The 17,767-nt window shown below is 37.1% G+C and overlaps 1 protein-coding gene across 1 annotated transcript in view; it reads right to left on the bottom strand.

Annotated features, from left to right (window-relative positions):
* The window catches only part of HDAC9 (histone deacetylase 9), a 930,736-nt gene that overhangs the window by 224,599 nt on the left and 688,370 nt on the right, over nucleotides 1-17,767 (bottom strand). The window contains exon 20 of the mRNA XM_057504568.1: nucleotides 15,600-15,707. Coding sequence (XP_057360551.1) covers nucleotides 15,600-15,707 — 108 coding nt within the window. The remainder of the gene's footprint in view (nucleotides 1-15,599; nucleotides 15,708-17,767) is intronic.

Raw genomic sequence — 17,767 nt, 5'->3', positions numbered from 1 at the left:
ATGATGGAAAAATTACAGCTTGGGAAGGGTTCTATGCCATATGTAGGAGCTATGAGTAAAGAACAGAGAGAGGCCCCTAGCAGCTAAGGGCAGCCCCCAGCTGACAGCCAGCCAGAAATGGAGACCTCAGTCCTACACACATACATGGAAATGAATTCTGCTAATAAGCACGGTAACTGTACAGGTCTCACTGGGCTAAAACCAAGGTGTCAGCAGGGATGTGCTGAGACCTGCACAGTTCCTCTGTCCTCCCAAACTGAAAATAATAAATGTATGTTGTCTTAAGCCACCAAAGCTATGGTAATTTATTACAGTAACAATAGTAAACAAACACTCTGGTGTATTAAATGGGCCAAATTAGGAAAAAACAGTATTATTTTTTTCCTGGCACTTATCTTTAGTCTATATCTGATAATATTTCACAATTTTTCAGGTCACTTTCAGGTATAGGAACAGTTTCAATTAGATACTAAAAAGTCCAGCTCAGGCTAATCAACTCTTTAATGTCACATCTAGTTTAAAGCTTTCCCCCACCAACCTGCTGACTCACAGAATGAAGGACCAGCAATGAGCAAATGTGGTATGCATATCTGTGTGTGATGGGGGAGGATGCTATATAATTTATATTTATACTTTTTTCTTTCTTGCTCTTCTACTTTCATGCGTATCATGAATCCTCCAGCTCTGGAGAGTGGCAGAATAGAAAGGAAAAAGACTTGGAATTAGCAGTGCAATTTGGATACCTTTTTTGGCGCCTCTAAAGCCCGTTGTCACGGCAGGAATCAAAATGCTGTCCCTTCCATGAGAATGTTCACAGGTTCCTCAGAGGTGCTGTCAGTGACCTTTAGTCTGTAAAGTTCACTGATGTGGACAATGCACTCATTGGCTGACCTTGAAAGCCCTTCTCATCAGCTCCTTCTCATCTCTCTAATCTCACTCTGCTGGGCAGTGCAGAGGGGCAGGGGCGGTTTGCCCTGCAAGGTGGACATCTTTGGTGAGGTTTCAAAATGATTCAAACCTGGCTTCCATCCACTGTGTCTACTGGCCCATAAGGGGAAAACACACCTTGCCACACCAACAGTGTCAAGTTTCACTGCAGCTCTTCACCCCTCTCTCTCTTTAACCTGCCCACATGGCAGTTTCAGCCAGCTTTCCACTTGCATTCTCCAGGTGGCAAGCTCAGGCATTCCTCTATCTTCATATAGCTCACAAACTCCAGGACCTCTAGTGAATTCCCTCATACCCCACCCTGGTTGTAGTCTAGAGTGATCCTACAAATTTCTGAAATTCAACATGCATCAAGCTAAGGACTGAAAAGCCACTCCTCCCATTTGTAGACATAAGTGATTTCCTTAGACTCCTTCCCCATCTCTTAGACATTTGGCTTCGGTTGAGGGAAAGCACAGGAAGGGAGCAGTGCAGAGGAGCCAAAATATTCCAAGTCCTTTTAATCATGTCTCTAGTCTTTTGTTACATAAATGAGATTAGCTAAAGATAACTGCAGGCCTATTTGACTGTCTTTTAATTAATTCATTGAAGTGGTATCTGTCTTACATAATTTATGTCCATTATTCTCAGCTTGGGACCTTGGTCAAAATTGGAGTTAACACAACTATTCCATTCCATACCTAATTTGTTGTACCATGTTGATGGACAGTATAACATTTTAAGAAAAGCCAGACTGGTGGTAAAATGTATTTGAAACAGCAATGCAGCTTTCCTTATAATAATCAGTAAATAATATGGTGGCTATCCTTATTCCCAAAGATACTGGAAACACACACTTAGTTTTTAATGCTACTTGGATATGCATATACATGTGTATGCTGTATATGCGTGTGTGTGTGTGTGTATTTCATTTTCTTGCCCTTGATTATCTCTTGAACATCAATCCCTTCTAGCCTCTCTGCAGATAATTCAAATTCAGACACACAGCCCTTCAGTTTGTTAAACAAGTCAAGATTTAATTCATCCTACAAGAGAGATTCTATATTTGCTTTTTCTCTTGCATGGAATATTCTTCCCCTTGCATGATTGATTCTACCCTTATTTCATTCTGCTCAGATCTCATCCTATCACAAGATCTTCCTGTAAGCATAAAGTAACAGAGCTAGCCCTCTCCCTCAGATTCCCATTAAATCTCTTTCATGCTTTTTTAACTATAGTATGTATTTTCATCTTAATTCTAATGTCTATGTATTTATCTATTTTTCCTTGCTATCTATGACAGCACCTAATTTCCCTCTCTTGCAATTTTCAGTATTTATAGTAGTTCTTGGCACATAATAGATGCTTAATCAATATTTTTGCTATAAATGAATAATTAATAATTGAAATCAGCAAGGTTACTTTCAATCTGATGCAGGTGACATCACAAAGTACCACTGTGGAGGTGCTTTCAATTTGGTTTTGCTAATATATATTTTAAACAATGCTGGGTTCAGCAAAACCCACTATTAGACACATGGGAAGCAAAATACAGAATATTAAAACCAAAAAGAAGACATTAAAAGTAATAAAAAAAGACACAATATCTATAAGAAATGATAATTAGATTGACAACTGATATTTTCCATATCAGAACTGGAAGCCAGAAAAGCATGGAGGATCTTCAAAATGTTAAGAGAAATTGTCAACCCTAAAATGTGAACTTAACAGAACTATCTTTCAAGAATGATGAGAAAGGGAGGATAGGATTAAAGGTGGTGGTGTGAGAGGTGAGACAGAGAACTCCTCCCAAAACCACATATAATATGAAAAGATAGTTAATACAACTAATCCCAAAAAAAGCAACAGGAAAGAAGGCTACACCAAACTGCATACATTTGTCTGCAGCTTACAAAACAGGGTAACGTACCGAAGCCTTGATTCAGTGGGGCCCAAGCCCTTCGCCCACCCCAGCTCACTAGCGGGATGAAGAGAAACAGAGCAGGGAGGGAGTGAAATCCTAGGACTGCTGAACACTCAGTGCTGGAGATCTGCTTTGTAAGCACAAACCTACATTGCATGGTGCTCTGGAAATTAGTGGGGTTGGAAAGCTAAGACAGATGGAATACTTGGAGAGACTGAGAATCCAGCCATCTGTGAAGGACAGGGATCCACATCTGGCTGCTTTGGGGCAAAGGAAAGGCAGGTGGTCTGAGAGGCTTCCTAGCAGTGAGAGGGCTGCTGAAGGGGCAGGGATTGCACGGAGCTTGCTGCTTGGGAGAAGGGATAGGTGGACAAGGTTGCTGGGGCGCGCTTTGGGAACTTTCAGGAGCTTCATGTACTCCATCCGCCCGGCCGGCTACTCAGCTCCGAGGACCCCCACTGTGACATGCAGCCTGCTGCACCTGCCTTCTGGCCTGCCGGTACCAGATCACAAAACAGCAGACCCTTACTTGGTGTCAGGCTAGCCAGAGGGAGGCCCCATCTATGGCAGCTACAAATGCAAAGCACAGAGGCTTACACCTGTGTGCTCGGCCCACTGGTTCTGACAGTGGAGACAGGCACTACATCCGGGAAGGAGGAAACAGCTCTTTCCTCCCCCCAGGCACCAGTACTGCTCCCCTGAAACCCTTGACATCTCTCCAGGGACTGAGCAGCTCCAGAGATGAGAGCTTCTGGGCAATAGAGAGGGCCACATAGAAATATGAAACATCAAAGGAACCTGGATCAAACCAAAATCTCACAAACACCAGAAAAAGGTCCAAGTGAAACTGAACTCACCAATCTTCCTGAAAGAGAGTTCAAAATAAAAATCATACATGCACATGGATGTACAGAAAAATATTCAAGAACTCAGGGACAAATTTAGGATCGAGATTCAATCATTAAGAAATTTCATATCTGAAATGAAATACACAATGGAGGGATTTAAAAGCAGATTATATGTAGTAGAAAAGATAGTAAATGGAATAGAAATTAGAGAGGAGGAATAAAAAAGAAGCTGAGGCACAAAGAGAAAAAAGGATCTCTAGGAATGAAAGAATATTTAAAGAACTGTGCGACCAATCCAAATGGAACAATATTCGCATTATAGGGTTACCAGAAGAAAAAGAGAGAGAAAACGTGATAGAAAGTGTCTTTGAGAAGGTAATTGCTGAAAACTTCCCCAATCTGGGGAAGGAGATAGTCTCTCAGGCCATGGAGGTGCAAAGATCTCTCAACAAGACACCAAGGAAGACAAAACCAAGACATATAATAATTAAAATAGCAAAGATCAAGGATAAGGACAGACTTTTAAAAGAAGCAAGAGAGAGAAAAAAGATCACAAACAAAGGAAAATCCATCAGACTATCATCAGACTTCTCAATAAAACCTTACAGGCCAGAAGGGAGTGGTATGACATATTTAATACAATGAAACAGAAGGGCCTTGAACCAAGAATACTCTACCTGGCAAGGTTATCATTTAAATTTGAAGGAGGGATTAAGCAATTTTCAGATAAGCAAAAGCTGAGAGAATTTACCTCCCACAAACCACCTCCACAGTGTATTTTGGAGGAACTGTTATAGATATAAGTGTTCCTAAGGCCAAATAGTTGTCACCAGGGGAAACAAAACCACATTAAAGAAAGTAGAAGAATTAATTACTAAGCAGAAGCACAACCAAATCAACTACCCTCAAACTTAATCAAGGGATAGACAAAGAGTACAGAACATGATACCAAATATATAAAGAAAGGAGGAGGAAGAAAAATGAGGGAAAAAAAGGAACTTCAGGTTGTGTTTGTAATATCATACTAAGTGAGTTAAATTAGACTGTTAGATATTAAGGGAATTACCCTTGCACCTTTGGTAACCATGAATCTAAAGCCTGCAATGTCAAAAAGTACATACCTGTTGATAATCACCCTAAATGTAAATGGTCTGAATGGACCAATCAAAAGACATAGAGTCAGTGAATGGATAAAAAAACAAGACCTGTCTATATGCTGCCTACAACAGACTCACTTCAAACCCAAAGACATACACAGACTGAAAGTAAAGGGATGGATAAAGATATTTCATGCAACTAATGGGGAGAAAAAAGCAGGAGTTGCAATACTTATATCAGACAAAATAGTCTTCAAAACAAAGAAAGTAACAAGAGACGAAGAAGGACATTACATAATGATAAAGGGGTCAGTCCTACAAGAGGATATAACTATTATAAATAAATATGCACTGAACACAGGATCACTTACATATGTGAAACAAATATTAACAGAATTAAAGGAGGAAACAGAATGCAATGCATTCATTTTAGGAGACTTCATCTCACCACTCACTCCAGAGGACAGATCAGCCAGACAGAAAATAAGTAAGGAGACAGAGGCACTGACAAATACATTAGAGCAGATGCACATCTACAGAACTCTACACATTCCTCTCAAGTGCACATCTAACAATTTTCAGAATAGATCATATACTAGGCCACAAAAAGAGCCTCAGTAAATTTAAAAAGATTGAAATTGTACAAACCAGCTTCTCAGACCACAAAGGTATGAAAGTAGAAATAAATCATACAAAGAAAATGAAAAAACCCACAAATACAAGGAGGCTTAATAACATGCTCATAAATAATCAATGGATCAATGACCAAATAAAAACAGAGATCAAGCAATATATGGACACAAATGACAACAATAATTCAACACTGCAAAGTCTGTGGGATGCAGCAAAGGCCATGTTAAAAGGGAAGTATATTGCAATACAGGCCTACCTCAGGAAAGAAGAACAATCCCATATGAGCAGTCTAAACTCACAATAAATGAAACTAGGAAAAGAAGAACAAAGGAGGCCCAAAGTCAGTAGAAGGAGGGATATAATAAAGAATAGAGCAGAAGTAAATAAAATGGAGAAGAATAAAACAATAGAATTGATGAAAGTAGGAGCTCTTTCTTTGAGAAAATAAACAAAATAAATAACCCCCTAGCCAGACTTATCAAGAAAAAAAGAGAGTCTACACACATAAACAGAATCAGAAATGAGAAAGGAAAAATCACTACAGACACCACAGAAATACAGAGAATTATGAGAGAATACTATGAAAAATTACATGCTAAGAAACTGGATAACCTATTAAGAAATGGACAACTTTCTAGAAAAACACAACCTTCCAAGGCAGACCCAGGAAGAAACAAAAAATCTGAACAAACTAATTACCAGCAAGGAAACTGAATTGGTAATCAAAAAACTACCTAAGAACAAAACACCTGGAACAGATGGTTTCACTGCTGAATTTTACCAAACATTTAGTGGAGACCTAATATCCATCCTCCTTAAAGATTTCCAAAAAGAAGAAGAAGAGGGAATAATTCCAAACTCATTCTACGAGGCCAGCATCACTCTAATACTAAAACCATACAGACACCACAAAAAAAGAAAATTACAGACCAATATCCCTGATGAACATACATGCAAAAATAATCAACAAAATATTAGTAAATCATATTCAAAAACACATCAAAAAGATCATTCATCATAATCAAACAGGACTTATTCCAGGGATACAAGGATGGTACAATATTCCAAATTCCATCAACATCATCCACCACATCCACAAAAAGGAGGACAAAAACAACATGATCATCTCCATAGATGCTGAAAAAACATTCGACAAAATTCAACATCCATGCATGATAAAAACTCTCAACAAAATGGGTATAGAGGGCAAGTACCTCAACATAATAAAGGCCATATATGACAAACCTACAACCAACATCATACTTAACAGTGAGAAGCTAAAAGCTTTTCCTTTAAGATTGGGAACAAGACCAGGATGCCCACTCTCCCCACTTTTATTCAACATAGTTCTGGAAGTCCTAGCCATGGCAATTGGACAACTCAAAGAAATAAAAGGCATTCAGACTGACAAGGAAAATGTTAAACTGTCCCTGTTTTCAGGTGACATGATATTGTACATATAAAACCCTAAAGAATCCACTCCAGAACTACAAGATCTAATATCTGAATTCAGCAAAGTTGCAGGATACAAAATTAATACACAGAAATCTGTTGCATTCATATACACTAATGCTGAACTAGCAGAAACAGAAATCAGGAAAATAATTCCATTCCCAATTGCATCAAAAAAAACAGAATATTTAGGAATAAATCTAACCAAGGAAGTGAAAGACCTATACTCTGAAAACTACAAGTCACTCATGAGATAAATTTAAAAAGATACCAATAAATGGAAACACATCCCATACTCATGGACACCTGTAGACCAATGGAACAGACTAGAGAGCCCAGATATAAAGCCAAGCATATTTGGTCAATTAATATATGACAAAGGAGCCATGGATATACAATGGGAAAATGACAGCCTCTTCAACATTTGGTGTTGGCAAAACTGGACAGCTACATGCAAGAGAATGACACTGGATTATTGTATAACCCCATACACAAAAGTAAACTTGAAATGGATCACAGACCTGAATGTAAGTCATGAAACCATAAAACTCTTAGAAGAAAACATATGCAAAAATCTCTTGAATATAAACATGAGCAACTTTTTCCTGAACACATCTCCTCAGGCAAGGGAAACAAAGTAAAAAATGAGCAAATGGGACTTCATCAAGCTAAAAACTTATGCAAAGCAAAGGACACCATCAGCAGAACAAAACTCATCCTACAGTATGGAAGAATATATTTGTAAACAACATATCCGACAAAGGGTTAACATCTAAAATATATAAAGAACTCACAGGCCTAAAAACCCAAAAAGCAAATAACCCATTTGAAAAAAGGGTGGAAGATATGAACAGACACTTCTCCAAAGAAGAAATTCAGATGTCCAACAGGCACATGAAAAAGATGCTCCACATCACAAATTATCAGGGAAATGAAATTAAAACCACAATGAGATATCATCTCACACCAGTTAGGATGGCCAACATACAAAAGACTAGGAACAACAAATGCTGGCAAGGATACGGAGAAAGGAGAACCCTCCTACACTGCTGGTGCGAATGTAAACTAGTTCAACCATTGTGGAAAGCAGTATGGAGGTTCCTCAAAAAACTAAAAATAGAAATACCATTTGACTCAGGAATTCCACTCCTAGGAATTTACTCAAAGAAAACAACTTCTCAGATTCAAAAAGACATATGCACCCCTATGTTTATTGCAGCACTATTTACAATAGCCAAGAAATGGAAGCAACCTAAGTGTCCATCATTAGATGAATGGATAAACAAGAGGTGGTACATATAAACAATGGAATACTATTCATCTAAAAGAAAGAAACAAATCATACCATTTGCAACAACATGGATGAAGCTAGAGGGTATTGTGCTCAGTAAAATGTCAGACAGAGAAAGATAAGTAACAAATGATTTCCCTCATTTGTGGAACATAACAATAAAGCAAAATTGAAGGAACAAAATAGTGGCAGACTCACAGACTCCAAGAAGGGACTAGTGGTTACCAAAGGGAAGGTGTGGGGGAGGATGGATGGGATGGGAGGGAGAAGTGGACTGTGGGGTATCGTGATTGGTGCACATAGTGTGTGTGGAGTCATGGGAAAGATTGCAGTTCAGAGAAGACAAATAGGCACTCTGTGGTATCTTACTACACTGATGGACAGTGACTGCAATAGGGTATGGGGGGGACTTGATAATAAGGATGAATGTAATAACCACATTGTTTTTCTTGTGAAACCTTCATAAGAGTGTATATCAATGATACCTTAATAAAATAAAAGAATGAGGAAAAGATGTCATAGATAAACAAGAAGTGATAGACCATCAGTTCAGAAACTTCTAAAAAATGCACTGGAAGAAAGAAAACAATCCCAGAAAGGAGATTTCAGATACCAAGATAAATGATGAATAAGGAAAATGGCAAATATGTCGGCAAATAGAAAGACACACTGATGGTTTAAAACAGTATAATAATGTCTCATTAGTGATATTATTTTTTAAAAAGATAAAGCTAAAGTACTGAACCATAATAGCATACAAGTTAGGATAAGATAATTGCCTTTAAAATATTCTGAAGTTCTTCTTTTTTTAGTAAGGAGAATAAAGAGAGTGATTCAGTTTAGGATCTATTAAACATTAAATTTAAAAGGTAGCTACTGAAATTGAATTATGTGTGTATTTAAAAAAAAACTAGAGGTAACACTCAATGAGAAAAAACTTTCAATTGAAAACAAACAAGGACTAAATGAAGGAAAGAGTACACACAAAAAAGTAGGGCAAAGAGAAAAAAACAACATGCAATGATAGAAACTATTGTGGATAGAAACACGTTTGTGTATACTGCCAATCATAAGTAGAATGAACTGAATTCCCCAATTAAAATATATAGTCAAAGTAGAAAACAAAATCCAGCCATGAGCTATTTATAGGGGATAGATTGCTCTACCATGAAGTTTAAGAGAAAAGGGATAGTAAATGACGAATGAAGCAAATGCCAGGAGAAAAAAAGCTAACAATGCTGTATTAATATCATACAAATATAATTGAGGACAAAAAACTTTGAGATAATTATGAAATATTAACAAAAGGTTTAAGCAGATATAACCTATTGATTTCTCTATACCTAATAAAAGAAATTCATTATAACATGATGTTTTATACCCACAAGACTGGCAAACATTTAAAAATCTGAAAATGCCAACAATAGACAAAAGTGATTCCTCCATTACTGCCTTCTTTTCAGTTAAATAGCTATTCTCTATGCTACCAATTTAATTTCCTTGTCATTTCATGTATCTTTTGAGTTATGTTATTACCAGTTGCCCAGTGGATTATAATTAGCATCTTAACTTCTAACAATCTAGTTTAGACAAGATCCAAATTTCAATAGTATCCCAAAGCTTTTATTTGGGATTGTTTTGCTATTTTATAGCTCCATTCCTAATGTTCTCCTTTGTGCTGTTATTGTCATACAGTTTACATCTTTATAGACCATGTGCCTATCAACACTGATTTATGCTTATTGTTTTATGCAGTTGTGCTTTAAATTTGAGAGGAGAAAAAGAGTTAGAAACACAAAATACAATTATATTATCATTTTTATGCATTTATGTGGTTACTTTTTCTGGTGCTCTTTATTTCATATAGATTCATATGTTGCTTTGAATGTCTCATAATTTTATGTTAAAAACTGAGCATTAAAATTAAAAATCAATATAACATCGCAACTTTGGAAATCAGATTTTCATCCTTCCCCAGGATTTGTTACTGTTTTGTTTATTGACTTTGCTGCACTAATTCTGTAAAATCTATTCTATGTTGAGCATAGCACTGAAGTCTGTGCTTGGTTAATTTAGCAGTTAGTTAATGATTGGACAGAAATTTCCTTAAATACCTAGAACCAACAGTCCCCAGCCTTTCTCAAGCAGCCGTGTGTGTGTGCATGGGTGTGTGTGTGTGTGTCTGTGCTGGATATACTTTCAGTAGTCAGCCAGGCAGCTGACAACTACACCTTGGCTTTCACTTGGTCTTTCACTTGGTCTGAGCGGAGCCTCAGTCAGCTTGAAATGAGATTTTAGAGCCTCCTCAGGTCTTTCCTGGGTATGAACACAGCCATATCATGCATGTGGCTTTGTGGGTTCTTAGGAATCTGATGGGACTTTTCACAGCCCTTGCACACTTCATTCCCAGTTTTTTCTTTGAAGCTTTTTGTTAGTTTATTGTTTTCTCCTCTGTTGACCATGAAGTTAATCAATTGCCTTTAATTTTTTTTCAACAAATGCTTCTGGGAAAGGGCTGCTGTCAGGTGAGCTCCAAGTCAGGTCAAATAAAGACAGCCTTGCAAGTGGATCTTGTAGTAAAGCACCACACATGCCAAATAATGACAATTCTCTGGAAATGAGGCTTTGAAGAAGCTCTAACCCCACCTGCCCCCTCTGGAGACTGCCAAGTCACCGGTGTTCACTGAGAACACAGGCTGTTATTTGTTAATGCTACTGCGGAGCTGTGGAGGATAAGATGAGAATAGGGTGAATTAAAACACCCCAAAGCTCACTGTTCTTACCAAGTTTCAGCTGGTTTTGTTTTGAATACATGCTTCCTGAGTTGTTGCAAGATTTTGGTTGGTTTCCAGAGTTTCTAAAAAATTAATCCTGATAAATTTTTCCAGTTTTGTCACTTATTTTATGAAGAAAATAATTTTCAGAGGTTTAAACTAACCATTTTTGCTGATGTCATTGTGGCCAAATGACTTTGGAATTCTATTTGAAGCACTTACTAAAATTTCCTATGTTTCTAGCCTAGGAGCTTGCCATTTTACTCTTAGCTATGCCATAGTGAAACAGCAGGCATGTCCAGAGTGTTCATAGCAGCACTGTTCAAAAGAGCAAAAACCTGGAAACAACCAAAATGTTCAACAGAAGAATGAATAAACAAATAAAGGTACAAGGGAATATTTTACAGCAATGAAAAGGAATGGATCACAACTATATAAATCTATATGGATAAATCCTCACAACATGATTTTAAGTTGCAGGAAAGAAATCTGAGGATTGATACATCTGATAAGATTCCATGTGTATAAAGGCAAAAACATATCATTAGAACTATTAAAGAAAGGACAAGGAAGAATTAAAAAAACAATAGATAATGATTACTTCTGGATCAAAACGATAGGGTTAAGTGCTGAGAGAACTTGAATAGTGTTAGCAAAGAACTGTTTCCTAAGTTAGATGAAGGGTTCACAGGTATTTATTTATTATGTTTTTGAAAGTTATTAATGTAACTCGTTATTTTGTATGTATTAAATGTTTCATAGCAAAGAAAAGGGAGGATCTAGACCATTTGAAAGAGATCACTTTAACCTTTTTTCTTATATATTTATGCTACCTCTATAAGAAATTCCTTAGAATGTAGTTAAAGGAGAATAGAGAATTGTGAGATTTACAGGCTTTGCCATTTATTAAACTTAGTTCAGGATCTTAAAAAAAGTACTTGGTATCTCTGAGCTGATATCCTATTGGCTATACTTACTTGAAGGGCCACTGTGAGATGAATGGTGAATTATATGTAAAATGATCAGCCTATAGTAGGAACTCAGTGTAGAGCAGGTATTATTACCAACATGACATGACATCACAATTTCCATTCAAATATTAAAAAAAACAATTTATTGTTCAGATAATCAGGTAGGATTTTTTTGACAAAAATTTTCAGACAGCTAAAGCAAGTTTTACTTTTTTATGACAACATTATAGCACTGTAAAAATTGCACTAAAATGAGTCCTCATAGTAAAGCTTAGTGAGTATTGAACCATTTTCCCAGTGTTATTGAGGTATAATTCAAATATTGTATACATTTAAGGTATACAACGTATTTTGTGCCATTATTTGAATCAATGATTTAACCATTTATAACTTGAAAAAATGTTCATCTTTCTAGAGATCTTTCTATTCCTAGACCTACTTTCTTAACTATCCCATAAAACAAAACAATTTTGAAAGAACTCTTCTTCCAACTATAGTTTCTAATACATTAAACATTTCACCATTTTCAGAATATCTGTATTTCTTAGTACTAGAATCTGAGAAATAGCCAATTTGGGCATCTGAAGATTTGAGAAATTTCCTTGCATAGTTTTGTTTTTAAATATATCTGGTGAAAAACCTGGAAAACTTGAAAGTCTCCATAATTTCCACAGAATTCCATTTAGCATATCTATTCAGCACCAGATATATGCCAATTACCTTTGCAGTTTACTGCACAGGGTCTATTTAAGCATCAACATGTGACCACTCCCTACACCTGACTCATTCTTCTAATCCTTTCAGCCCATCAGTACACCTAGGTGAAGAATGGACAGAACCTGTGGAACATTAGGGCAGTGGTCATGATCAAGTTCAGCATAAAACAAAAATCCAAGTAATCAAATTTGTCTTTGGCATAGTCCTTTTTTGTGCAAATTTCTTATTTTGTAGGTACCCATCCTCTGAGTTCAGTGACCTCCCTCAAGCTGTCTCCCACCTCTCAGTTCAGCATTCCATCCAGGCCTACCCTCTTTGAAATAAAGCTCTTTACTTCTCTATTTTCCAAGCAAAATGAGTGTAGTTGCACAAAATGCTATATTATAATATGCCACTGTTGTTTCATTAAGTGATTGATTTACTGGGAGAATGCAGTGCAACACATGAGAACTAAATGTAGATGCAAAGAAAACAAAAACCAAAAGACTAAAGTTTTCTCTTTTTACATCTCTCATCCCCGATCTGAATGAATTGATTCCATGATTATTAATGGTCCTGGTCAGCAGCTGTACCAGCCCTACCATATTGGATTCTGGGACAAGTAAACACCGAGTAACATTTTTGGTTATCTAGAGGTACCTAAACATAACACTTTACCTCAGTTCTTCCCTGGGGCCACAAGTTATTTGTGACTGCTGCCTTTCCTGCATGGCATTCCCATAGGCCTCCCCAGATTATTAGCAAACAAGGGGTTCAGTCTTTTCATCTGTCAGAACTGTTGCCTCTATTATGGTCCTCCTGCCTCTCTTGGACTTTTACTTTGAGCTTAACAATCAGAAAGATAAACCAGCTGAAAAATCTGGAATACACACTAAGGTAAATTGAAATTAGTTTTGGAATATCTACTATTTGGTATATCACAGTATGTATGATTGAGAATCAGATACACTTTTCATTTGCAAATAGCCCAGAATGCCAGCACTGAACACAACCTTCAACATTATTGGTTCCACCCTGCTGATTTTGCAGAGTAAGAAACTAAGGCTCAGCGAAGTTAAGTGAGTTGCCACAAATGACACAGCCTTTAAGTGCAGAGTCTATACCAAGACTTTTTGATTCTTAGGCTGGCTTTTCCTCTATCTCCTCTTTTCTTCTTTAACTACCTGCTGATTTTTTCAACCAAGGGGAGGAAAAGCATTTGTATGAATCCTGGTTCTTAACATAAATAATCAATGTTAGTACAGCTGGTGGTCAGCATGTCCATACCAAATGTTATTGACACTTTGTAATTGATTATTTAAATGACTACCTCCTAAAAAATAGAACTAGGTTTTGTTCAACACTCTTCAAACATACATTTGGCAATTCTGCACTCTGTGAGATTAATAATGATGATAATTTTGAGTGCAATATATGGGCATTCTCCTTGATAAGGATTCTGAATTAATTAAACTTCCACAGAAACAAAACAATGAGAAATTGTGAATGCTAAAATAATCATTTTTTAAATTGTTGTTATTAAGTGGGTCTGTGCCAGCATCATCTTTTAAAAATTATAATATTGTGGCCTGGCTATTGTCTATCATTTAAATTCTTTGAAAATAAGACCCTCAAATATTATTCTTTGAAAATGTCAATTTATTCCAGTGCTACAAGCGACATACTTAAACAGAAATAATTATTCCTGAAGTGTTACTGAAAGACAGCCAAACTCTCCATAAGGTTGATTCCTTTCTTCTCTTCAATAGCTCATTACCAAAGATAAAGACTGAGTAGTAAGCCCCATACTAATGGCCCCATAAATCCCAAGAGATGAGCAATTAGCATCTGATACTAATCATGTCAACACCATACAAGGCTTATATATATCTTTAATATATATGTATATATATATACACATATATATTTAATATGCATTTATTTTAATACAGCCTACTTTACCAAAATTATTTTTCAAGTAGGTTCTTTTTAAAGTGTTATGGCAAAGACTTCTGGGACAGACAGTGTATTGTAAAATGAACATTCCTCCCCTGTATTTTTAATCACAAGTGGAACAGTCAGGTGTGACTGAATTAGATATAAAGAAAAATAGTCCTAATTAGATTCTATTTTAGATTAACAAAGCTCACCATGCCTATGCTGTTTAGCCCTGTAATTGTTAAAAATACCAAATCAATCACCACCCAGATTTCATTATGAAGTGTGTGAAGTAGTGTATTAAAAAGCCATGTTGGCACCAACAAAGTTTATTGGGGCAACTGCATTCAAGACGCACATGGCATACCTTTAAATAGCACTGTAAAAATACCAAATAAAATGTCAACGTCTGTCAGGTCTCTGGCTTTTATAAATTGTTTAGACTAGGAAAAGCTGGGGTTTGGACATTGTTCTTTTTCATGATGTAGAAAAGAAGAGACCGTAAAAAGAAAAGAACAATAAAGCATAGCCCATTTTTGAAGTTCTTTCGTGAAAAAACATACTCTGGATCATTACCCCTCTAATCAACAATTTCCTTCTTCCTCCCAATCCTTCCCGTCTGGTATTTACCTTTCTCCCCCGCCCCACACCTCTCTCTGGGTGGTATTCTGAGCTTATACATAGCACTCAGTAATCATATTTTTTAAATTGCTTCAAAAGAGAATCCCAGGAGGGCATGATAGATATGTATATACTGGGTATTTTTAACCTAGATCATAGCTTTACTCACCATTTTTATGCTTTTAAAAACACCAGCGAGCCCTGACCACAGAGTTTTCCCAAGGGGAGAGAGGCCCTGTGAACAGGATCAGCTGCTACCTACCTACAGACTAGTTATTATCACACCTTAGTGGCCATCTCCCTGCCCTCTTCTCTCCACCCCTTTCCTTTTATTACCACACCATATTCCCCACAATTCCCCAACAACAACATCTCTGTTTCATTTTCTTCTCTGGATTTCCCACACTTAATGCAACCCAGACCTCACCTTCAGCTCTCCAGAGGCCACTTTGGAAGCCAGCTCGATGACACAGCCCACAGCCATGCGTGCAGCACCGGACGAGTGCAGCTCGTTCCAAACGGTGTCACTGTCCACCTGAGCAAACAGTCGGCAGAGCCCACAGAAAGAGAGAGGGTGGAAGAGAAGGAGAAGGGATAGATGAAAGAGGGATAATGGGGGAGGGGAGTCGAGAAGAGGGGAAGGGAGAGAGAAAGCAAATTTGTAAGGGCTGGCAGGGTAAGAGCCTGTGTACAATAACATTAGTTTCCGTCTCGGCCAGCTGAAAAGGCCTCTGGACACGGCTTTGCTTATACTCTTTCTCTACACTGACTTCTCCAATGGAAACACATTCCTGCCATGCCTCACTGCCATTCCCTGTTTAGATTTCTCATTACAAACAGCATTACATAGGCCGGATCTGGCGTAGTTACAGGCCTCCTAGAAACCAGGCCCCCAAAGTAGACAGAGGAAAAGCTAGCTATACATAAAAATTGGATTTGCAAGTGCTACAGAGGGAAAATTCAAATACCTTTCTGGCTGCAGGTTTACAGAGAGCCAAAGACATTGAGGAGGCAGGTAGCAGCAGCAGTCAGCGAGGAGGAAGCAGCAACTACAGTCCAGGCTCTCTAGCTCAAGGGGAAGAGTGTGCGGCCCTCGCACTTAGAACACTCACAACGTTCAATCGCAAAGAGCAACCTGACTTTCAAAGTAGAAGCTTAAATTTCTAATACTTAGTAGAATTTGGCAGCAAACTGGTATTAGCAAAATTGGATAAGCCTTTTAAAATACATGGTTGCTTCTACACTAGAGAACACTATTACGAAAACAAGCATGAACGAGTATTTTCAATTTATCTTTATAAAATGCTGTTTGCTCTTTTTTGTGCATGCAATAAGAGAACACTTATAACAAAGACAATAAAAGGGCAATAGAAGTGGTTTGTAATTATACCTATTACACATTTTTATGTATAAAATATTTAATATAAAAATCACAGTATTGAATTGTATGTTTCCAATTTTAGGAAATATTTATATTCACTTGGAGCATTAGGAAATGCAAGAAGAAATTCGTGACCTTGCAAATATCAAGACTTTTCAAATGAAAATGAAAATACCAAAGAATGAAAATCCCAAACAATATAATTTTAAAAAGAAAGAATTAAAGAAGTTTAATGGCATGGAACAAATACAATAAATAACAACACAAATTCATAATGCACTGAGTGGTTTCTTAAGCATTTTCATGTGCATTTCCTCAAAGATCATTAACAACTTAATTCTGTCATGAACAGAATAAATAATATAGGAAAACAAATAGTGCATAACTACAAAATCAAGATACTTTCAACAACAGCGTAGTAGTGAATAGAGAAGTTTCTGGAATCAGACTGTCTGGATGAAATTGTGGCTTTGCCACTAAAACTTGAATGACATTAGGCAATTCATTAAAGTCTCTGTGCCTTGGTTCCCTTGCCTGTGACATGGCAACTCCTTAAAGTACTATCTCCATATGATTTTGGTGAGGATTAAATGTTAGCTACTATAATTTGGGCTATTATTATACCCATTTTGTAATGCCTGGCATTTAAGAGTCTAATAAGCACACTGTGGCTTAGAGAGACTACTCAGCTGGTCCAATGTCCATTACACAGACCTCTGACCTGGACAGGACATTTCTTTATACACTCTTGAAAAAAACTTTGCTTTCTAAGAACATTCTGCCATTGTCACAGTCAACATCATCGTGGTCAATGCTACTTGCTAAGAAGTGAAGGAGTCATCAAATGGACACAGTGCCCACTAAGTTGAAAGTTTAATTTTTTACTGACCCAATATCAGTGTAGGTAGTACTCTGAACTTCATGTAACCATATCCTTGAGGAAGATGGTTGCTTATGGTTAAAAAATAAAACCCAACATTATATTGTGTTGCATAGCTTTCAGCCAATGCTTAACCATTACAGAGCTACAGGTGCTACAGAAAGTCTTCATTAATCAAATTTAAAATTATTGGGAAGGCAAGCAAAAATTATTGGTAAAGCAAAATTGCTGGGAAGGCAAATTAATAAATCCTAGAAGACTTAATGGTCACTCAAAACCACATGTAATTCCAAACTCCCTTTTTACTTGACTTTGAGATAACACTGTAAGTTTT

The sequence above is a fragment of the Manis pentadactyla genome, chromosome 7, assembly GCF_030020395.1.
Source record: "Manis pentadactyla isolate mManPen7 chromosome 7, mManPen7.hap1, whole genome shotgun sequence".
Taxonomy (NCBI): domain Eukaryota; kingdom Metazoa; phylum Chordata; class Mammalia; order Pholidota; family Manidae; genus Manis; species Manis pentadactyla.
Note: the sequence above shows the minus strand (reverse complement) of the source record. Positions and strands in the feature narration are given on the sequence as shown.